The 25,172-nt window shown below is 42.8% G+C and overlaps 1 protein-coding gene across 1 annotated transcript in view; it reads left to right on the top strand.

The window, feature by feature from the left end:
• ZBTB16 (zinc finger and BTB domain containing 16) overlaps positions 1–25,172 on the top strand; it is a 187,351-nt gene that overhangs the window by 154,660 nt on the left and 7,519 nt on the right. The window contains exon 5 of the mRNA XM_068242792.1: positions 11,817–11,987. Within this exon, the coding sequence (XP_068098893.1) occupies positions 11,817–11,987 (171 nt within the window). The remainder of the gene's footprint in view (positions 1–11,816; positions 11,988–25,172) is intronic.

The following is a 25,172-nucleotide window of genomic DNA, read 5'->3' as shown; positions in this document are numbered from 1 at the left end:
TGCACATTCATGTGCGACAATACATCTGTGATAGTCCACAATAGCACAATGTAAAAATGTAGAGAACACTTTTCAAAAAGTGGTGTAGGTGGTCTGAATTTTTTTCCTTGCATACAATGCAAACCTAAATCCACACCTAATGTGAATCTCCTTGAAACGCCCATTGATTATCATTGAGTGTGTGTTTTGTGTTTCACGATATGGATGTATGAATTCTGCTTAAAGAGTGAAATTGTAAGTGCAGTTTGTCGATTTTTATAGTAGACCGGTTCTTTGAGCAATAATTAAAAAGTGATTGTGAACCCAGCAGCATAAACTGAGAAGTTGATTGACATAGATATAATATAAAGTGACTTCCCAGTTCAGCATTGAAGTTATACAAAGGTCAAGGACCAAGGTGGTAGTCTTTTTAGAAGAGTTTGTAGAAATCTCCTGGAAAATCGATCCAAAAATCGATTATAAATCAGATTGGACCTGTCTGAAATAGTTCATCTGGCAGGGAAATCTGCCAGGAAATTGAATCATGTGTGTAGCATAAGAGTAGCTGTGCATATCTAGAAATGTATTTTGTGACTTGCGTACAATTTATCCGGGTTCCATAATGTGGCTTATAAGGAATGTGGAGACTGTTGTTGGAGTTATGACCATTTTCTATTAAAATAAAAAAAAAAAAACATAAAAAAAAAAAAAAGTAACCTGAGTGAAGTTCGTGTTTAATCCCCTAAGGGCCCTTTTCCACCTGCAATCGCTAGCGTTCAGGCTGAACGCTAGCGATTACTGAATCGCAAAACCGGCGATTCCCCCGACGTTTGCGGCCGCGATTTTGCTATGCACTGCATAGCAAAATCGCGGCAATTATCGCTCCGCCGCGCGTTCGCGTTCCCGACAAAAGCGAATCGCGGTAGTGGAAATGACCTACCGCGATTCCTATGTTAAAAAGCAAACCGTAGCGATTGTAAAATCGCTAGCGGTTTGCGGTTTTGCGATTCAGCCAGCGCTGGTGGAAAAGGGCCCTGAGAAAGATTCTACAGTTTTTTTTTTTTTTGTTTTGTTTTTTCTCTTCTGGATGTAGGTAATAGAAATCTTCAGCGTTTGGAGCTGTTATTTCTGCCAGGGTGCTCCTGCTGCTATCACCACTCCAATGCTGCTGCACTCAGCTGTCTGACAGCTGAGCTCTGCACTGGTCAGGAGCCATTGGCTTCTGACTGTGAGCCAATCACAGTGATCAGGTCGTTGGAATAGGGAAAGAGTCTCTGGTCCTTAAGAGGCACCTACTCCATGATTACTGTTAAAGGTGGGATCTCCTACCATTTAGGTGATGAGAGAAAATCTTTACACTGGAGACAGCCATAAAGTCCTAACCATTTGAAACCTGTTATCAATTCACCCAAACACTAGAGAAACCTTGCCTAAACTACTTTTCTAACTAAAGTTTGTGGATTTTCAGAATAATCAAACACGTTGCAGAGGTGTCAGTGGCCAATGGTGTAATTCTAATTTTGACAGTTGACACTGTGATTTTTTTTTTTTTTTTTTTTTTTTAATATGAATTCTGATGGAAGGGAATGCCATAAGTCGTCTTGACCATATTTCTAGCCTGTAAAGCTGCTAGTGTTTTCCTCTTGTCCAGTGAGCACAGCCAGTCAGGGATGATGTGGAGTGAAAGAGATGCTAAAAGAGAAGGTACTATGCAGAAGTCAGCCTGCTCCCCCACCACCACCTCCAGCCCCCCTTAACACTTCCACCCGTCCCCTCTCCCTTCCTCAGTATGAATCTGCTGTATCTCATTCCAAACACTAATTCCAGTTTAATTGCCACTGGCCCCGAAGCCTCTTCAATAGGAGCTAACAAATGGTTTGCAGCCCGCAAAGCTCCGTCAGGCTGCATTTTAAACGAGGCTCCCTCCGTCCGGCTCGCATGCCAATGAGCTAGCAGAGAAACGCCATGTTTACTAATTACCCGCTCTGACTTCACACCACAGACTGCTCACCGGCTCGCACGTCTCCACTATATCGCTTTTCTGCGACAAAAGAAATTGGACCAATGAATAACCCAAAGTACTTTTTCATCATAACCCTTGAGGTCCAGGCTAGAATAGTTGCTCTAGATCAAGTTCATGTTCCACATTTAGACTGAGAGGTTCGTTTTTTTATTTTTTTGTTTGACAAACCATTTTTTGTATGTAGAATTTCTATATTTTTATTTTATTATGCACTCTTTTTCTTTTTGAACAGCCAGCTTATGCACAGAACTATAGACTTCTACAACCTGGTCATTTCACCTTTATCAACCAAATTACCTGAAGGGAATGGGATATGGGGGCTGGCATATTAATTTCCTTTTATATAATGAAAATGACCTGGCTGTCCTGGTGATTCTCTGCCTCTTATACTTTTAGCCCTAGACCCCGAACAAGCATGCAGCTGATCAGGTGCTTTGACTAAAGTCTGACTGGATTAGCTGCATGCTTGTTTCTGGTGTGTGATTTAGACACTACTGCAGCCAAATAGATCAGCAGGACTATCTGTCAACTGGTATTGTTTAAAAGGATATTAACCTGCTGAGCGTTCTGGACGAGCTGAGCTCGTCCAGAGACGCCGGAGGCTGCCGCTCGGGCCCTGCTGGGCCGATTTAAACCAAATAAAAAGGAGCACACGCAGCCGGCACTTTGCCAGCCGCGTGTGCTACCCGATCGCCGCGTGCAGCGGCGAAAGAGGGTCCCCCCAGCCGCCCGAGCCCAGCGCAGCCGGACCAAACAGTTCCAGCCAGCGCTAAGGGCTGGATCGGAGGCGGCTGACGTCAGGACGTCGGCTGACGTCCATGACGTCACTCAAGCAAAACAAGAAGGGCCGCTCGTCGCGGCCCTTCTTGTTACTTCTGATCGCCTCTCCGGCGTTCAGAAGTGCAGATTAGGAGCGCCCTCTAGTGGGCTTTCATGCAGCCAACTTTCAGTTGGCTGCATGAAATAGTTTTTTTTTCATAAAAAAAAAAACATCCGATCGCCAGCCTGGCGATCTTAATAGAACGCCAGGCAGGTTAATATAGCCACCTCCATATGCCTCCCACTTTAGGTTCCTTTCCGCTATTGAATGTCAGCAGCTCATCCTTATGCAAAGTACAAACCTGTAAACACTGTCATTTGATGTGACCATGAATATGTGGTAGATATAAAAAGGGAAGTTTGCAGTTGCATGCTTGGTATGTAATAAAGAACAATATTTTTCATTAGGTGAACACAAATGCCAATCGTATCAGCATGCAATGAGCTATTGTTCTTTTGTTTGTGTTAGGAGATTGATGCACAGTACGGAAAAGGATAGTCTTGGATAATTTCAGGTTTAAGGTTAATGTTGGGCTTAAAGGACACCTGAACTGAGAGGGATATGGGGGATGCCATATTATTATTATTATTATTAATTGGATTTATATAGCGCCAACATATTACCCAGCACTGTACAATACATATGATTACAGACAATAACAGGAGTGACCAACAACACAGTAAGGTAATAAGCAATAAGATACACAACACATTACAGGTAATAAGCAATAAGATGCACAACACAGGTACCTATTCCGGCGTATAAGACTGGGTGTATAAGACGACCCCCCAACTTTTTCAGTTAAAATATAGAGTTTGTGATATACTCACCGTATAAGACCACCCCTCTTCCAACGTACACCAAATTAAAAAAAAAATCATATACTGTTGCTGTACTGTATGTGGTACCCAGTATATAACAGTATATAGTCAATTGACTGGTTGTATTGGTCAGCTCTCGTTCTCCCTAAGTGGATTGGTCAGCTCTCCTTGTCTACCTGTTTATCAGAGCAGTATGGAAGCATAGATCGTGCTGTGCCCATAAAATATGCCTCTTTCACCCCTCTGGCCCAACCTTGTATCCTATTTACCTCCCTCTCTGCCTCTCAGATCTTGCACATCTGCGCCTGTGCCGCTTCACTACAGTCCTCAGCAGCAAGATCTGAGAGGCGGTAACAGGATAGGGGGCATCACCCGGCATCAATGATACCCGGCGTATAAGACGTCCCCCAACTTTTCAGAAGATTTTCAATGGTTAAAAAGTAGTCTTATACGCAGGAATATACAGTAGGTAATACAATTCCAAACAAAGTTCATACACTGGAGTGGTAGTCCCCAAAATACAAGTTTACATTATTCTATATTCAATAGCATGGAGCCAAATACCATGCTAGGTCTTGTATGAGAGCGCAACCGTGAGTTTGAGGGGAGGGTCCCACCTACATAATATTGATTTCCTTTTAAACAATACCAATTGTCTGGCAGTCCTGCTGATCCTCTGCCTCTAATACATTTATCCATAAACCTTGAACAAGCATGCAGATCAGGTGTTTCTGAATGAAGTTTGATTGGATTTGCTGCATGCTTGTTTCAGGTGTGTGATTCAGACACACTACAGCCAAAGAATTCAGCAAGAATTCCAGGCAACTGGTATTGTTTAAAAGGAAACTGCCAGTATGGTGACCCCTCTTCTAGACCCACAAGCTTGACTGATTTTAAAGGACAAATTAACTGAACGGCTTCATGCTTTTGAGAACTGTGCATGCGCAGAACGCTCCCGGTGGTGGGAGTGCAATCGACACACAGATGGGACTGCAAATGCACAGTTGACGAGACTGGAGCTCCAGTTGCACATCTTACAGAGCCACCAGCTGGGGAATGGAGAGGACCAGGATGCTGAGGGACCTCGCAGACTAAGGGCCTTTTTCCACTAGCCTGCGATTTGCTTCTGATCGCAAATCGCAAGGTACATTAAACTAATGGAAACTGCAGCAGCAATTTCCATTAATGCGATCCGATTGCGATGCGATTTTGGTCAAAGCGCAATCATTGTCCTTCCCCGTTTTGTATGCGATTGAGCTGGACTGTGAGTATAGTAGCTCAATCGCAATCGCATGGTGGAAATTGAAACGCGATTGTGATCGCGATCAGGATCGCAATCGCGATCGCATTTCATAGTGGAAAAGAACCCTAAGGCCTCAATTCACTAAGATCATGCTGGAGATAAGGCAAGAGAAAACTTACCACCAGACAGTGAGAGAGTTATCTTATCTCTGCATTCCTTAAGTTACCTCCTCTGTAGTTATTTTCACACGCAGTTAACAACCTGTCTTTAACTCTGGATTCTCACTGGAGTGTCATAAACTCATTCAGACCATCTACAAAACACAGTGAACATCAGTAATGCAATTATACCTTATTCGAGACTCTCCTTGAAACCATCAAATCTGTTTATTGAAAAAGATACAAAGGAGCGCTCCAATGGTGCGTTGTCTGTTTTTTGTTTTGTTTTTTTTTTAATAAAATGACACACATTAAAGTTACACTTACACTGTTTGTGCAAGTAATGCACATGTGAGAGGCCGCCTGCAAGTCCTCTACAGTGTTTCTCAACATTTTATTAGTATGTACCCCTTTTAAAACCCTGTACTCACCAAATACACCCTAGTATAGTAAACATTACCACAAGTACCCCTAGACAAATTTATATTTAATTGTAGTACATAATTGGTTCTAAACAATTTCAAAGCATTAACTATTGCTTTTAATTAGCTAAAATACTAACTTGGTGTTGTTTAAATAAGATTTATAAATTTCTAAAAATCTAAATTTGTTATTCTTGATTAAGTATATTAAACCTGAGTACCCCCTGGAACCATCTGAAGTACCCCCTGGGGTACGCGTACCACATGTTGAGAACCTAGGCTCTACAACTCCTGAGCCTGGCCAGGGCTAACTGGGTCCGTGTGCGATGGTAGCAAAGGGGACAACCGCCGCCTGGGTCTCCTCACGGCAAGCTGTCTGACGTCACAACGCTTTTCATTGTATAGCCACGCCTTCTTCAGGTGCCCATCATTTTATTAAAAAAGAGTGAACGCACCATTGGCGCGCTCCCTTGTTCCCTTGTACCTTTTTTTAACCAGATCACTGGCACCACCCAGTGGTGGGAGCAGAGCCTGGAGCGAATAACTGAAGCTAAAGGACCAGAACAAGTTACAGCCAGCGCCGGCATAAATACTCTTAATCCGTTTACTGAAAATAGGTCTTGCAAAGGTGAATTGAAGAACAAAACCATATAAATTGGTGTTATTGGTTGAAAGAACATATCCTTATTTGAAAATGCACTTCAGTTAATATACAAGGAGAAGAAGAGGCATAGAACAGTGTCACCAGATCGAGTAACACAAATGCAAACTGTAAGGATCGCATTTTGATATTGGTGAGAGCAGGTAGGATATTGAATCATTGAAGTTCAGACAATCCCTATTAGTGCTGAAGAGATGTTAGCTGTATCGCCACATAATAGTAGTGTTATGAGAATAGTCTGTACAAGTGTTAATCAAAACTATTATAGCATATACCCTTTATCAATGGCTTGGCAAAGTATCCAGTGTGGGTAACCTCTCAAGTACCCCTTGACACCTATATTTAGGCACTCCTCATAATTGCTTTTTTAGACATTCCTCGATGTTTTTACTTAGACATTGTAGTAACATATAGTAGAATGCAGTACATTATTCAGGATGTCCACACTTTTTTTATGGTAATTTTTCCTGGTTTTATCATCAGAAACACTTCCTGTAGCTGTATATTGCTTTATATTGGTATGTAGCACCGCCCTCCTAGTGATGTTTAGCCTAGGCTGTTAACTATGCAGAGCTTTCTGGGAGCCAGGTATATTTTATACTGGCTTCAAAACTCTCGGTAAACGGAGCCTGAGAGGACTAACGATATTGCCACCTGTGAGACATTTCAGAATGTAAATCCTGGTGAGGAAAGATTATACACGAGCCAAGCGCTGACTAAATTAATTTGTAAATGAATATTGTGAAAAAAGCAATGTTCTTATTGTTTCACTATAGTTTCTCTTTAACTAACTGTACTTATTCAGATTTGTCTATCGCAGTGTTTTGAGGGGGTTTTTGTTTTTGTTTTAGTGGGGGTTTTTTGTTTTTGTTTTTTGTTTTGTTTTTTATCTCAAAACAAGTTAAAGTACCCCCTGGGCCTTTCTAGAGTACCCCTGTGTAGACATAACATGCGTTGAGGACCTAGGATCTACATCACTGGCATATATCTGTATACACCTGCTTCTATTAATAATGGTCTTTCAGGTGCTATTCTCTCTGGAATAACAGTGGTGATATTCTTTTGCCTTTGCAGCTTCTAAACAACTTTATTCCCCCTCATTTCCTGCATAATGAATACCGTACATTTTTGTTTTTGTGGCCATGTGGTACCATTGTTCCCAGTACAGTATAGACCTCTTGCACAGATACTATTTTGGTTACCGTGGAAATGAATAGCAGGCCTCCCTCTCGCATCTCCTGCAAAATGTCTTTAAATGCTGCTTAATTTGTAATCATCTTCTAAAAGAGAGAATGTTATTAAGATGTCAGTTTTCTGAATAAGCCTTGTGTCTGTGAGCTTATTTTAATTTATTGAATACAAATGTGTATTTTTTTCCCTTTTTTTTTTATCCTTGTTTTTCTATCTTTTCTTAAAAGAAGCTGAAGGAGGGGTGGGGGGAGTATCCATTGAATAGCTGAAACTACAAAGCAGCAATTCTGGGTAATTTCACTGTCAATAGTGCAGGGCGAACATTAATTGTCAACATACACCCCTTCTGATGTCATTTTTATCTCTTAAATTGTCCGGGTGTAGCAATGGCACCAAACTTTTATACTTGCCGCATATCAGGGACAATTGCGTTTCTATGACTTAGAATAAAATTCAAGCAGTGTACAGTGTAATGGTGTTTTTTATTGCTTTTGTTATAGTACAATTTTTCTAGGCAAGTTGTATTTCACTAAATGAAGTTCTTGTAGTCTACATGGTGGAGTGAATGGAAAATCCTATGTGCTATAGAGTATCACGCACACTAGTGTGCGTGGTTTCTTTCCCCCCCCCCCCCCCCCCCTGGTCTCCCATGTCAAAGGCGGTGCCATAAACATTAACCAGTACTCTATTCAGCCACTCAAAGGAAAAGTGCCAGTCCTTGCTATAGTCAGTGTAACATACCTGGTATATTGTAAGGCAGTCTAAAGGGGGTGGAGTTAACTTGCCAATATGTTATAGGGATGTGGGAGGAAAGTGGACTACTCAGTACTCAGAGGAAAGTCATGCAAACATGGGGAGAACCTACAAACTCCATATGCTACTTGAGATTTATTACAAATTAGTCTTTCTAATGAGAATATGTATATGACTGTAGTAGCACCACTATCTCATTACCTTTTAACAGTCTTAGCTGTGGTACACTATCACTCAGTAGAAGGTAGTGTTTCCCATTTAATAGTCGACAAGGTTTAATAAATTTGGCTAGGTGTTCTGGATTGCTTTCAGTGTTCCATTTTGGGAGAAGCTTAGTAAAGCAGCCAATGTGTGAGCGCTTTGTAATTGGCATGTCCTATATTGCCTTATTGCTACATGATTTCACAAAAATACGTTGTTGTTTTTTTTGTTTTGTTTTTTCCATCAATGTCTTTAGACATCCATTTTCCTTTCTACCATAAATTTTTTTTTTTTTTTTTACTTATTAAATTACTTTTAGGCCTCTTTCAGTGCGACGTTAAAGTCGCACGTTATAAAATACTTGAACGCAGAGTAACGCACAGCAATGCAAAGTCTGTGCGACATTCACAGTGCACATGTTGCGTTAGTGTGTAGCATTATTAAAAAGTGGTGCATGCTGTGCATTGTGCTGCACATGCTCAGTAATGTTTTTTTTTTTTTTTTTCTTTTTTATGTAACGCATGCGCCATTTTCGTTGCATCAGTATGCAACGAAAACGGCGCACCAAGAGTCACGTAACGCAGTGCAAAATAACGTCCAATTTCATAACCTACATGCACTGCGTTAGGGGCACGTTGTGCGACTTTAACGTCGCATCAAACGCAACGTCCCACTGTGAAAGAGGCCTTAGTCTTTGTTAAGCTGTTCAGCAATGTTTATTTTGAACTTGGTTAGCTATTTAATTTATTTTAATGTCTTGTGTGTTGCGCTTTTGATAATAAATACTTTTCAGCTAAGCCAGGTACTGAATTTAATTCCTTCTGCTATCTTTTTCTCATTGTTCTGCTATTATTTTCATTTAATGAGTCTTTTTCTTTGTCTTTTTTTTTTCATTTTTTTTAATCTGAATTTCAAATGCCACCGTTTACAAATCAGGGTTTTCATAATGTGTTTTTGTATTCTTAAGTGTTAACTAATACTTTTAAAAACAAATTATGCACCAGGTTTGCTGATTTCTAAAGAGGGGGAAAAACGACAAATCTTTAAACTGTGGCTAATGTGCACACACTTGGTTTTTGTTGTTAACGGGTAGGATTTTATTAATTTTTTAATATTACTATTTTTATATCTATATATTTTTATTCCTCCATGATGATTAGTCACATAGAATAAACAAACAAACAGAATCCAGTGTATAGTAGGAAACTTTGTCGTCTGATGAAAGCAAATCTGAAGTGAAAATAAACTTAATGATAATGAACTATATGTGTAGTATGGATATTAAATAGAACATTAGTAGTAAAAAAAAAGTCTCATATTTTTTATCTTCCCGTTTTATATAGCTTTGTTTATAACCTTGCATCAGGTTGTCACAGGTGCAGTTAAGAATTCACACTCTGGCCCATGCAATCCACTTTCTCTCCTGAGTTTTCTCCTAGGTCAGTATTTCTCAAACTTCTCCTTGTGACTCACCAACAGTTCATGTTTTGCAGGCAATCTCCCTTTTGCACTGGTGGGGTATTTAGTGTCTCAGCTACGTGGAATTTACAAATCTAAGGCACTAATGACCCCACCTGTGCTTAGGTGAGGCTACCTGCAAAACATGCACCGTTAGGGAGTCCCGAGGACAGGTTTGAGAAACACTGTTCTAGGTGATATTTTCACAACTTGTCAAAATACTGTACTCGTTAAAGCACCAGCAAGCAAGAAAATACTCAAAATAATTTTGATAGTCCTTTTTTTATCTACTTTTTAGATATTTTTCAATTGCAAAGTGCTAAAAAAAATATTTTAAATACAAAAGGATAACTAATCTCCTAGGTGAAAACGCAGGAGAAAAAGTTAATTGCATATGGGCCTCTGTCTTTTAAGCTGTAAAACAAAGCAGAAGGGATGACTCTTTGAACTTTCATTCAGTAAAGCCTTATCTCAAGCTGTCTTACAATGTTTCTTAGCTGTTTAAGTTCTTTAGATAACAGGACTTTATACATATGAACTGACACCCGGGAGACTTGGGTGCAGGATACAGCCGGTATATAGCTTATCCTCCTGCTGCACAAGTTCCCAGCGGCGTTAAATACTATGCCCCCTCTAGGTCCACGTGGATAGTGGGGGAATGATGTACTTCAGCTTCCAGCTATTGCTGGCGGCCGAATTACAGTGTTTTAAAAGCAACTTCAGCTGAAGTTACTGACTGTGCGCCTCTATAGCTGTTGTTCCTATTACGGCCTATGGTGGCGCCAGATGCACCCAAATCTCCTGCGCTGTAATTAGTGTTTCGAACAGGACTGAGTTCAACTAAGTTAATGGACTAGCTCAGAGAAGTTCTTTTGCAGCTCAGTTTTAACTCTTCCTATACTGGAAAACAAAATGAAGTAACGCTTACTGCAGTCAGTATGTCTCTATTCTTTTAAATTTCTGTGAAATAAGCATCACGGTTTGCATAAACAGTGAGGTTTTTGTTTTTATTTTTTTCCTGGCATAAAGAGCATTTTTAAGACAACCAGTCAAACATTGCAGAATCTGCCTTGAGGTGCATACTCTATTTTGCCATTTTCTGATGATTCCACCTTTTTTTTGATGCTTGTCATCGCTCTGACGCCAGTGACTAGAATGAAACTTTGAGTATTTCTACTCCTTAAAATGATATTCAGCAGTGATGCACTGGGAGACATCTCAAGCTCACTCCAACCTGAATTATTGCAGATTCTTTCTGTTTTAAGAAGGCAAACTTTTTGTTTTGTTTTCCATAGCATTTTAGTAAGGGGACTTTTAGGACCATTGTAGCCCCTCACACACTCCAATGAGTTCTGGTTCACCATGAGCTTGCTGGTTAGTCTGTACCTCTCTGTGTTTCAAGCCCTACTCCATAGAGCCAAATTAATCCATGCCATGCACTGATGAGGATCAAACCGTGATCCACATAAGAGAGCAGGACGTGGGCTTGATCAGGTAATGGCTTTGTGCAGAGAAAGAAGCCTGCATTCTGCTAGCAGCTTTGTACTTTCTACAAAGATCTTGGTCATGTATGTGACTGACTTTCCCAAATGGAAGCTCTCTGGAAAAGCTACACCAGATATGAAAGGTGTGATTCCTCTACTTGCCTTTACTGACACTTTAAAAAAAAAAAAAAAAAAAAACTGAAATCCTTGAGGACGAACCAGGGCTTTAAATACACTTTTTTTTTACCTTTTTATTTTTGGAAGGCGAAGACCATTTACTTGGAAGGCGCTTTCTTACAACCCGTTCTGATCCTGCAGTTGCTGTGTATTATGGCATACATTTTTACTGGCTTGTCACCATTTCCGTAGCTGCATCAGTAATGATTAAAAATGTCTTCCAAGCAGAAGCTGATTATTCATAAGTGTCAGAAGCTGTCCCTGTTATGTCTGGAAAAGGCAGCCAATCATTTGGTGAGCTACAGTGACAGCTTAGATAAGTTTGACTTTTTTGTAGCTTATGGTATACAATATGAATGCTGCTAACTTTTTCTGGAATTTTGAGAACATGTAAGTAATCTTTTAACTTTTTTCCACCCCTTTAGGCTCTGATATGGCCGTGTTCTGCCTTCTCTGTGGGAAGCGGTTTCAGACTCAGACTGCTCTTCAGCAACACATGGAAGTCCATGCAGGGGTCAGGAGTTACATCTGCAGTGAGTGCAACAGGACCTTTCCCAGCCATACTGCTCTCAAGCGCCATCTCCGCTCACATACAGGTAAGAGGATACCTCCAAAGGCCACCAGCCAGGATAGAAAAGGGAAAGGAGTGGTGTTGCCATCTCTTGAACTTAATATGTTGGTTGTAGACTCCTCCTTTTCTTCAATGTAGAGCTTAGTAAATAAGTTGAGTGTCCTGACAGATAAGTGAATTACTAACAGAGCTGTGGAGTCTCAGTCGAGGAGGCGGGGCAATTTTGGGTACCTGGAGTTGGTTTCATAAACTGAGGAGTCAGATGAATTTTGTACAAACTCCACAGCCATGGTAAGTATTAGACTAAGGAGTCGGAGCAACTATCAGAAAGCTGTCAAGATGGGAGCACACATTCCCCAGCCGCTGTTTAAAAACCTAATCTGCTCTCCTCCTTTCTCTAATGACCACAAATTTAGTGATCTGTCACACTTCTTTCACTATTTTCACTTCTTCCCTGTAGGATGCTTCCATCTCCCTCTTAAATAGAACTTAAACTGAGAGGCATATAGAGGCTGCCATATTTATTTCCTTTTAACCAATACCAGTTGCTTGGCAGTCCTGCTCATCTATTTGGCATTAGTAGTGTTTGAATGAATTGGCCACATACTTGTTTCAGGTGTGTGGTTGAATTAAGTGAGAGCACCTGATCTGTATGCTTGTTAGAGGCAGAGGATCAGCAGATTCACCAGGTAATTTGCATTGGTTAAAATCAATGTCCGTTTCCATATCCCTCTCACTTCAGTTATTCCTTAAAGGACAACTGTAGTGAGAGGTATATGGAGCCTAGGCATGCAAAAAATTCCCATGTAGGGCTCAATCCTAGGCAGGATTATTCTAAACTAGCGGTAATACAGCATAACCTTGGTTATGCTGTATTACAGCTATTTGATGAAATGAAAGAAGTTTGGAATAATCCTGCCTAGGGTTGAGTCCTACGTGGGAATTTTTGCATGCCTGGACTTGATTTTGAGACGTGAGATGGTCCTCTTGTCCCACCAGGACTCCCCGTGATGTGTGCACATCCCTGAGGTTGGTGGACTCCATATACATCCGGAATGGAGAGACAGATGTAACCAATGGTAACTTGCTCAGGTTAGGTTATCCTGAGTCGCTGGTGCTCGATCCTCCAGTGAGTCACCAGTCCACTTCAAGTAATCCAATAAACAATGGAGAAGGCACACAACAGGCTTTTCAACTTGCGTCTATGTAAACTTTAGCAAATACACAACATGTTTGGGGGTAACCCCCTTCATCCCCTGATGGAGGTTACCCCGAAGCATGTTGTGTATTTGCTAAAGTTTAGATAACGCAAGTTGAAAAGCCTGTTGTGTGCCTTCTCCCTTGTTTATTACATCAGATATGGAGGCTGCCAGATTTCCTTTTAAACAATACCAGTTGCCTGGCAGATCTGCTGCTCTTTTCAGCTGCTGTCATGTCTGAATTAGACCAGAAACAAGCATGCAGCTAATCTTGTCATATCTGACAGTTATGTTAGAAACACCTGATCTGCTGCATGCATGTTCAGGGTCTATGGCTAAAAGTATTAGAAGCAGAGGGCCAGCAGGATAGCCAGGCAACTGGTATTTCTTAAAAGGAAATATGGCAGCTTTCATATACCGTTCACTACAGTTGTCCTTTTACAGTTTAAAGCAGAATGGAACAAGGCAAATTTTAATAGCAGTAAGGTTAATAAGTAAACAGTGTGTAGAAGCAAAGTGATGCACGAGATTTGTTTCACTGACCAGATATGGTTCACAAACATCACTTAGCTGCAAGGGACAAGCATCAGATTAGCCTCTTCTCCATAAATTAACCATGCCTAACATTTGCAGTGTCCTGCTAATGTCGCTATGATGGTGGCGCTGTATGTAGCTACCACTTGTTCCTGTTACTTGAGCCTCAGACATCTCTATGCTTACAGCAAACCAAACAAACACCATCAAAACAAGACAGAAGGACGTCTATAGATAGAAATGTCAGTTGTGTCTGAAGTATGACTTTTGCAAAAGTCACAGCAGATATGTATTTTCCACTACTGGCCAGAGCTGACGTGATTCTCCAGGCGAAAGGGGTAGAAAGTGTAATAGGTAGACAATTGATCCCCCTCCTTCCAGTCTTGTGCTGCAGAGTGGCGCGTGCTTTCATTAATAATGCAAGAGGTGTCTTCAGCATGCGTGCCCAGTCTGTGTGCTTAGCATCAGCAGCTGTGTTTGATAGCAAAGCCACTGTCAGCCTCCTGGCATTGATTTAGAGGGACTCTACATGTACTATTATATTAGTCGTGCAATAGAGGCAAGAGATCCACAGGTTGCTGCTTCTCTTCTGCCCTAATGGTGACAATTCCTGCTTGATATTACAAAATAGAGAAGTGGTGTATACTGGCCCTAATAGCATTAATATTATGCTGGTATAGTGTAGTGTCAATGATATTTTATAGGGGCTTAGAATAATGTGCAAAGGTCCAACAGGTATGGACTATAAGATGGGAGGACAGGAGAGCTGATGCATGATTGAGTATAAAAAGCAGAACTTCTGTTGCCTATATGGATGTTTTAAGTAAATGGTTACATGCAGTTTTGATATGTACACGAGTTCAGGTTGTCACGTACCTTTACTTTGACTCTGTGATGTGACATTCCTGTACACTGGCAGCAATCTACAAGCAAGATCTATGAAAAATACATGTTCACAAACAGAAGAGAACATGTTTTTTTTTTTTTTTTTTTTTTTAATCCAAGGATTCGGTACCCCTTTAAGTAAAGGTTTTTTTTCCCCAATATCTTTATATCAAATTAAAGTCTGGATACAGGCTCTAAATAACACTCCACTATTACGTCTGTTAAGCATTAATGCTGTGCCTTAAAATCCTTTAGGCACAGAATTCATGGGGGGTTACATACTCGGGAGGGCTAAACCTCTTGGTCCTGAAGAGGCTTCCCCCCGCCCTCCGCAGTAAAGGAAATACAGTGCTGCGACCTCCAAAGATCTCCTTGTAGACTGCTTCTCGGCGTGTGTGCATGTGCACCAGTGGCTTCTCATTCGGGTTGTAGCAGAAATAGCCAAGCTCAATTGTGTCCACTCTTCTGTGCAGGCGCAGACACCTCGTACCTGCACAGTAGAGTGGACCCAGGGCTTCCTGCGACCTCCTTCAGGTCAATGGCTCTTTTGCCATCCTCCTGGTCCACTTCAGTCCTCCACTAGCCGGCCTGGTAGTCCCTGCAGTCACCTAGCCGGCCTTGTAGTTCCTGCGGTTGCCTTCCACGGCGCTCCTGTCACCAGGCGCGTTCTGCGTCTGCGAAGGCAGAGAATGCTCCTGGCGACAGTAGCAAGATGGGTGCATAGCTAAACTGCACCTGCACTGACTCAAGCCCATTAAAGAATTTACTGAACCGTCTAGCGGAGGATCGAGTTGGACTGGGGGGGATGGCGAGGGAACCCATGGCCTGAAGGTAGCCCCAAGTTATGAATACTTTTTTTTAATTATTATTATTATTATCTCAGGTACACTTTGGTGGTCTGAACTCTTCTCCTGTGATGCAGCAATCCTGTAATGCTCGGTGATAACCTGCACAGGTACTAACACAGTACCTCTGCCACTTCTAAGCTCAGCCCAAGCAGGATGTGGAGTGGTTCACAGTTGTACTTCAGTTAAGGTTCACTGACTTCTATGACTTCTATTGAGGAGCATGTTAGCAAAACACGCTGCAGTTTCTTACTTCTCACTTGCATGGTGGAAAGCAGTTGAAAAGGAACAAACCCTGTCCAAATGTCATGTACAATACAGCCTTAGGGCCTATTTCCACGAAACGTGCGGCGGCACTTCCTGTTGTGCGAGTAAGCTGCCAAAACCCAGGAGCGGTGCCATGCACGTCTATGGGATTCACTACCACTCGTGTGAAAAAAATGCTACAATGTTATCCGAATTGCTATGGCAAGTAATTTGGATGGCTGCTGCATTATGCCCAAGGCAGATTTTACACATGCGATTTGCCTGCGGGGAAACTCTGCAGATATGGCCTAATTTCCCTCACTAGTGGAAACGGGTCCTTAAGCAAAAGAGGATTGGGTATCGGTCTACTCATACCTTGGGCCATGCTGCTGTTCAACACATAAAGTTCAGTATTTGGAACAGTTGTCCTTATGCAAGAATTGTCTACATGGGACATACTCCTATTTCAGTCACTGATTCTGTAGCATGATCCTTAATGCCAGTATCATTGCACATCTGGCAAATCAGTGGAGGTAGACTGAAGCACCGTTTATACAACATTCATCCTGTTCCTTTGTAAAGGATACCTGAACCGACGTGATCTGATGAGATAAACATGGGTACATATATTACCAGTCCCACTAAGAAATTGTCTGAAGTCACTTTGTTTCCCTGTACAAGTGTTAAACTATAGCTGTTCCGTATGCCTAAGGTGGCACACAAAATTGAATTTAGCCCATTATCCTGAAAAGTGATTAGAAGGCATAACGCTTTTATCCTTTAGAGAAAACAATGCTGATAATTCTGGCAGCTGTTACCATAAATTGCACATTCATTGGACCCATTATAGATCTTGCTCCAAAAAGCTGAACACTTCTAGTAACTAACTAGGGCTGACTGCTGTATGCATCTTGCATTTGAGACTGTGGGCTACTCCTTCAGTTTACTACTTGATCTTACTAGACAACATTTTTTAGTTTTTTTTGTTTGTTTTTCCCGTTATTTACTAGCATGTATCTCACTGAAGCTCATCACCTCAGTGGTTTATTGCTGGATATGCAACCATCTTTTTTTTATTGTTCTTCTAAATACACATATGCACAGAGGGAGATATTGGTGGCTTGGCAGTTGAAAACCTCTGTTTCCCACAATGCAACAAGGTTTACAGACAGCAAACTGTCAGGACCTAGGTGCTGACATGACGCTGTGGGAGGGGTTTTACTACAATATCAGCCATGCCGATCCCCTTGATGATCTATTCAAGAAAAGGTAAAGATTTCTCATGGGTAAATGGGTATCCGCTACTGACTAGGATGTTACAGTCCCTCTTGAAGTATATATGTTTATATCATTTTGTCAGTTTAACCCTCTTTTCCGCTGTCTGGCCTTTTTTAGTCATAAGCTGACTCGACAAATAAAGAATATAAGTTAAATCTGCATTGCAAACTCAATGATATCCAATCCTGATTTGCACCTAAAATCTTCAGTACGGTTTAGAATTTCTTGCAAAGCATCCAGGGCTGGTTGAAGAAACCGTCCACTTCATTGGTTCTCTTGAGGAATCTACCATTTGTGATCCTGGTCTAGTCTCTTGCCCTTGGCAGTGAACTGAAGGATAATCAGAGTGGAGCAAGCACACATCTTTGTATGCCATCCATTAGGAGTTTTATAGTTCTGATCAATGATTTGCAGTTAGTTTTGGTTAGCCCCCCCCCCCCCTCCCCCCCCATAGTGTTTCAACTATTTTTTACCCCTAATATTTTACTACTGCTTGTGAGGTGTCTGTATATTGATGCTTAGAATAGTCATAACAATCTGTCCGTACACAACTTAGACGTCTTTACCTCTGGCTGAAAGATCGCTATTCATAAAGCTCAATTAGACTAGCCCTGCTCACTTTAATTTGGATACTTACATTGCCCCAACGTAAAGCGGACCTGAACAAGAACTTCCTCTCCTCTAAAAGATAAGCAACAGCACAATAACCTTTAAAGAAAAAAAATTATCTATTACAGCTTGCAGAACTCCTGCAATAAATCTGCAGTGTGGCTACTTCCTGGATTTTAGTTTTTTTGGGGGGAGGGGGGGGGGGGGGGGGTTTGACCCTGTAAACCATGTCCCATTTATCATCCGTATCAACAGGAATACGGACATACTAGGTCATTTCCACCAAGCGGCATGTACATTGCTATGAGAAAAAAGGGGTGATTGTGGAAAACTCTTGCTGTGAAAAATGCAATAGTGATTGACGAGGAAAAGCCAACTCTGTGAATGAATATGCTTAAACGGGGTCTAGAGGCAATACTTGTGAAGATGTGCAATTTTAGCTGAAGCACTTTGGTAGCTAGAGCAGAATTGTATTGGTGTGTAAAATGTTATGAAGCACTGAAATGTGATGTGGATAAAAGCCTTGTGGCGACACAGCCACACCAATGTACAGAAGCCAAAGGTCCATGTATAGACATTGTCCTGCTTCTAGAACAATAGGAGAAATGACTCTCCGGCCCAAAGTTTGAGAAAAACCTGTCCTCTTCTTACTCCAGTCTCCTATCCACTGTGCAGAAACAATTAAAAAAGTAACATTTTTAAGCCCCAATTCAACATGTTTATTATGTGCACGCACTAAATCATAGTTTTAAATTATACATAAACAAGGTCCCCCCCCCCCCTCCCAAAAGTAGGTTTTGTAAAATAAAATCCCAACTGCACCATTTCATCTGCTCCGACGCCTACAACGGTCTGCTCCTGTCTGGGCAATGTGAACCATGTTCTGTTTAGCCACATGGGTATGCACAGTGGATAGAGGATCATTGCTGTCAGAAAGCCTGGCAAGCCCCCATAGCCAGATGAGTACAACTCCATTACTGACTTCCTCTTCACTGCACATGTAATTGGCCTTGATATAGGTGGAGAAGCCAGAAATTTTTTTTTTTTTACTGGGGATTGAAAGGGTGTGGCTTGACAGGGCATGACTACTTGTTGATATACCTTGTTTGTGGCAGCTATCTGCACTGCTAAGGTGGACTGGCTTGCTTTGGAGAAAATGTGAATTGTATACTGGCCATTGATTAGGGGCCCCGTAAACGTTTCAGAATTTTCTCATAGATGGTTTTTCAATTTTATGTACAACTGTTTTCACACCAATTCTGAAAGTACTAAAAAAGGTAAGAAAGTGGTCAAACTTTAGGTAGTTTGGAACAACTTTTTTTCCACTCCTTGTAGCCAAAAAAGGAAAAATATTTTATTGATAAGGTATGAAAATATCTGTGAGATAACTCAAGTGAATAGGTGATAGTCAGAGCTGTGTGTTCTTTGCGACAGTAGTGTCCTTTGGTCATGTGGTATATCTATTTTTATGCATGTTGTTGGTACCAAATTCTGAAATGGCATTGGAAGATTTGGTATCCTGGCTTTGATAGTACCAGGTCACTTCAATGTATAGTGACTAAAGGGAATCCACAGAATAAATGCAGTGTTCTGTTAAGTTAAATAGACTTTACCTCTGCTGAGTGAAAATGCTAGGCATTGACACATGTAGCAATTGCTGTAGCTGTAAACTCACTCTGATCTTTCTTTCTTATATTTTAAAAGTCTAATTCAGAAAGTTCTTTTCTGAGCCTTACTTTTCTGCCAAATTAGATTGGTCCCTTCTTATGCTCTCCGGGTTGACCGTTATCTTGTCTTCTCTGTGGGTAAAGTCCGCCACAGTCTTCTCCACCTTGATTTAATGGCAATCACTATGGTTCAGTGTATACCCAGACTGAAGAAAAGGCTTTCTAGCACTTTTTTTTCAGTGTTTTTCCCTCATACCTTCTGGAAATTACTGTGACGGGTGGGTAGCATTGTTTGAAGATTTAACTATTTAACTCTTATTGTTAAATATATTATAAGGCCTAGATTCAGAAGGCTGTGTTCTTGCAGCTGTCTAACTGTAAATTGCAATTTAGTCACCTCCCTATCACTTGGTGATATGGATCTTAGGTACTGTAATTGGGTAAACTAATATGTTATATAAAAAAACAAGATTTGTGTTTTTCAGATATTTAAAAAAAAAGTCAAGAAAATCTTTAGTGTAAAAATGTGCAATAATACTTTTTTTGCATATTGACTTCTACTTCTCTGGAACTTTGATTTTAGTACAGTTGTCAGTTTAACATTGTCTACTGAATGTGTCCATTGCTGTCTCCCGCTGTCTGGTCTCTCCAGCCCAGGCACAGCCTAAACACGTGTCTTATTATTGCTCTCTCACAAGGAGACGATTATGCATTGCTTACGCTTAATTATGTATTGGGAGTCCATTAAGAATTACAGGGACTCGGGTAAATTTTTTGCCGTAGCGTGTAACCCGTTTTGGCATATTCATGGCTGCCAAGTTATTTTTTTCTTTTTCTTTTTTTCCTTTTTTTTTTAATCAAGTGTTTATAGTTTGTAGTTGAAAATAAGGAGTGTAATAAAAGAATACAAGTAGACAGAGCACAAGTAACCAGGAGGACAATTTATGCAGAGGCACAGCCGCGGCCTGACACCAGGATAATGAAAAAACGTAGGTCATTGCGGATGACTTAAAGTCTCCGGGAGTCGGAGAAAATGTATGAAGCAACGAGAACATTACACGCTTGGCAGGCCGGCTGAGGAAAAAATACAGGCGCCCCTGTTCCCCCGCCGTAAACGCAAGGGCCTCCGATCCGCAGCCCGCAGAAAATTGCAATTACAGTGACAAGTGGAATCAGTAATATTTTAAATATTCATGAGCTGGGGCTGCGGTGATCAATCTGGTTTTATTGTCCTTGCTCTGCCTTCTGACATAAATAAGGAGCCACGGGCCTGTCACCCTCTTTATTATATTTTCTGTCGCTAGACTTGGCTGACTGCTGGAAAGGATGTGTGCCACTTAAACTGTTATGTGTTTACGTATATATACTGTGTGAATGCACATTACATGCGTGTCTACGGCATTTGATTTCTGAAAATCTATGATAATCTATGCTTGATGTTTCATTTATAACCTGGCGTGTGTGCGCTGATTTGTATGTTATTTTAGGTCATCTGAGTGGCAATACATGTGCTTCACATGAAACTTAAATGGCTGTATGTAATAAAGAATCTTTCAGGCATGTGTAATTTGTAGAGTGATTACATACTTATTAAGATAGATCTCAACAAGAACAGCTGAGCTCAAAGGAAACATGATTGTCCAGTTTTAGCCCCCATATCTTTCCCTTGTGTAATGATGTCGTTGTACTGTTTGCAGAGCAGCCTCCATACAGATAGCCATATTGTATACCCAAACATAAATGTAGAGAGGGAGGATCTGCCTGCTGTAATCATTTGAGCAATCCTGGAGTTTAAAGGATTCTTTCAGACGATTAGGTGACAGGCGGTGAATTTACTGCCCATCAGCTTTTCTTCTACATTGTTGCTGGACAGCCAGCCCCACCATGGGGGTGACCTCTGAGCGTGGTTGCAGCTGTGCTTCAACGCAATACATTGCGGTTCTCTGCCGTAACGCCACTGCGTGTCAAGCGCCGACACGCATGGTGCTACAACTGCTGCCCTTCAACTGCACTTAAATGGCACCCGACTGGCGCTCGTGGTTGGCAAACAGGATGCTGAACTGCTCCACAAGCACACAGTTCAGCCTCCTGTCTGGAAGATGTCTTAATGAGACATGTCTGATATCCTGATAGATGTGCAGCCTTCTTCTGTATGTAGATGAAAAGGTCACTGCAGTAATCCTGACATATGAAGGAGGGTTGGGGATGTCTAAAGTTCTACCTTCAGCTCTTGGCAAGATTCACAGTTAAAGGTTCTGGAAAGTCCTGATCCTAAAGCTCTAGAGTACACACATTTGGTGTATGGCTTTATCTACTAAGTTTAGGTAATTCATCAGATTACATTATTGAATGGCCTGTTTTTTTTTCCTAACCATCCCTCAACTATGCTCTCGTCTTTCCATGGACATACCTATATAAGTAATCTCAAAATTGTTGCTGATGCTCCTCTTCAGTAATCCATCTTACTTGAGAAAGCCCACCAGCCTCCTGGGTGTAAGGAATGCTTAAAGAGACAATTAAGTCAAACAAAAAAAATGAGTTTTACTCACCTGGGGCTTCCAATAGCCCCCTGCAGCTGTCCGGTGCCCTCGCCGTCTCCCTCCAATCCTCCTGGCCCCGCCGGCAGCCACTTCCTATTTCGGTGACAGGAGCTGACAGGCTGGGGACGCGAGTGATTCTTCGCGTTCCTGACCACAATAGCGCTATCTATGCTGCTATAGCATATATCATATACCATATAGCAGCATAGAGGGTGCTAATGTGTCTGGGAACGCGAAGAATCACTTGCGTCCCCAGCCTGTCAGCTCCTGTCACCGAAACAGGAAGTGGCTGCGGGCGGGGCCAGGAGGATTGGAGGGAGACGGCGAGGGCACTGGACAGCTGCAGGGGGCTATTGGAAGCCCTAGGTGAGTAAAACTCTTTAAGTGTCCCTTTAACCACTTGCCGACCGCCCACAGCCCATGGGCGGCGGCAAAGTGGACGCCTAAAGGACCGCAATACGCCTTCAGGCGGCGCGTCCTTTAGGCATGCCGGGGGAGCGATCGCGTCATTGATGACGCGCGCTTCCCCCGGCAACTGGCTCCGCCTACCCGCCGTAACATCCCGCCGGCCGTACGGAAGCGCCGGCGGGATGTTAACCCCGCGATCGCCGCATACAAAGTGTATAATACACTTTGTAATGTATACAAAGTGTATTATACAGGCTGCCTCCTGCCCTGGTGGTCCCAGTGTCCGAGGGACCACCAGGGCAGGCTGCAGCCACCCTAGTCTGCACCCAAACACACTGATCTGCCCCCCCCGCCCACTGATCGCCCACAGCACCCCTCAGACCCCCCCCTGCCCACCCCCCAGACCCCTGTTTGCACCCAATCACCCCCCTAATAACCCATCAATCACTCCCTGTCACTATCTGTCAACGCTATTTTTTTTTTATATCCCCCCCTGCCCTCTGCCCCCTCCTGATCACCCCCCCCCACCCCTCAGATTCTCCCCAGACCCCCCCCCAGACCCCCCCCCCCCCCCTGTGTACTGTATGCATCTATCTTCCCTGATAACCTGTCAATCACCCGTCAATCACCCATCAATCACCCCCTGTCACTGCCACCCAACAATCAGCCCCTAACCTGCCCCTTGCGGGCAATCTGATCACCCACCCACACCAATAGATCGCCCGCAGATCCGACATCAGATCACCTCCCAAATCCATTGTTTACATCTATTCTCTCCTCTAAACACCCACTAATTACCCATCAATCACCCATTAATCACCCCCTATCACCACCTGTCACTTTTACCTATCAGATCAGACCCTAATCTGCCCCTTGCGGGCACCCAATCACCCGCCAACACGCTCAGATTGCCCTCTGACCCCCCCCCTTATCAATTCGCCAGTGCATTAATTACATCTGTTCTTCCCTGTAATAACCCACTGATCACCTGTCAATCACCTGCCAATCACCTATCACCCATCAATCACCCCCTGTCACTGCCACCCATCAATCAGCCCCTAACCTGCCCCTTGCGGGCAATCTGATCTCCCACCCACACCATTAGATCGCCCGCAAACCCGCCGTCAGATTACCTCCCAAATGTATTGTTTACATCTGTTATCTTCTCTAAACACCCACTAATTACCCATCAATCACCCATCAATCACCCCCTATCACCACCTGTCACTGTTACCTATCAGATCAGACCCTAAGCTGCCCCTTGCGGGCACCCAATCACCCGCCCACACGCTCAGATTGCCCTCAGACCCCCCCCCCCCCCCCTTATCAATTCACCAGTGCATTAATTACATCTGTCCTTCCATGTAATAACCCACTGATCACCTGTCAATCACCTGCCAATCACCTATCACCCATCAATCACCCCCTGTCACTGCCACCCAACAATCAGCCCCTAACCTGCCCCTTGCGGGCAAACTGATCACCCACCCACACCAATAGATCGCCCGCAGATCCGACATCAGATCACCTCCCAAATCCATTGTTTACATCTATTCTCTCCTCTAAACACCCACTAATTACCCATCAATCACCCATCAATCACCCCCTATCACCACCTGTCACTGTTACCCATCAGATCAGACCCTAATCTGCCCCTTGCGGGCACCCAATCACCCGCCTACACGCTCAGATTGCCCTCAGACCCCCCCTTATCAATTCGCCAGGGCATTATTTACATCTGTCCTTCCCTGTAATAACCCACTGATCACCTGTCAATCACCCATCAATCACCCCCTGTCACTGCCACCCATCAATCACCCCCTGTCACTGCCACCCATCAATCAGCCCCTAACCTGCCCCTTGCGGGCAAACTGAACACCCACCCACACCAATAGATCGCCCGCAGATCCGACGTCCGATCACCTCCCAAGTGCAGTGTTCACATCTGTTCTCTACCCTAAACACCCACTAATTACCCATCAATCACCCCCTGTCACTGCTACCTATCAGATTAGACCCCTATCTGCCCCTAGGGCACTCAATCACCCGCCCACACCCTCAGAATGCCCTCAGACCCCAGCCCTGATCACCTCGCCAGTGCATTGCTTGCATCTATTCCCCCCTCTAATCACACCTTGAGACACCCATCAATCACCTCCTGTCACCCCCTAGCACACCTACCCATCAGATCAGGCCCTAATTTGCCCCGTGTGGGCTCCTGATCACTCGGCCAAACCCTCAGATCCCCCTCAGACCCCCTTCCGATCACCTCCCCAGTGCATTGATTGCATCTATTTTCCCCTCTAACCACCCCCTGAGACACCCATCAATCACCCCCTGTCACCCCCCTAGCACTCTTATCCATCAGATCAGGCCCAATACAACCTGTCATCTAAAAGGCCACCCTGCTTATGACCGGTTCCACAAAATTCGCCCCCTCATAGACCACCTGTCATCAAAATTTGCAGATGCTTATACCCCTGAACAGTCATTTTGAGACATTTGGTTTCCAGACTACTCACGGTTTTGGGCCCGTAAAATGCCAGGGCGGTATAGGAACCCCACAAGTGACCCCATTTTAGAAAAAAAGACACCCCAAGGTATTCTGTTAGGTGTATGACGAGTTCATAGAAGATTTTATTTTTTGTCAAAAGTTAGCGGAAATTGATTTTTTATTGGTTTTTTTTCACAAAGTGTCATTTTCCGCTAACTTGTGACAAAAAATAAAATCTTCTATGAACTCGCCATACACCTAACGGAATACCTTGGGGTGTCTTCTTTCTAAAATGGGGTCACTTGTGGGGTTCCTATACTGCCCTGGCATTTTAGGGGCCCTAAACCGCGAGGAGTAGTCTAGAAAACAAATGCCTCAAAATGACCCGTGAATAGGACGTTGGGCCCCTTAGCGCACCTAGGCTGCAAAAAAGTGTCACACATGTGGTACCGCCGTACTCAGGAAAAGTAGTATAATGTGTTTTGGGGTGTATTTTTACACATAC

Source organism: Hyperolius riggenbachi, chromosome 6, assembly GCF_040937935.1.
Source record: "Hyperolius riggenbachi isolate aHypRig1 chromosome 6, aHypRig1.pri, whole genome shotgun sequence".
NCBI lineage: Eukaryota > Metazoa > Chordata > Amphibia > Anura > Hyperoliidae > Hyperolius > Hyperolius riggenbachi.
This window is presented reverse-complemented; position numbering and strand designations above follow the sequence as displayed.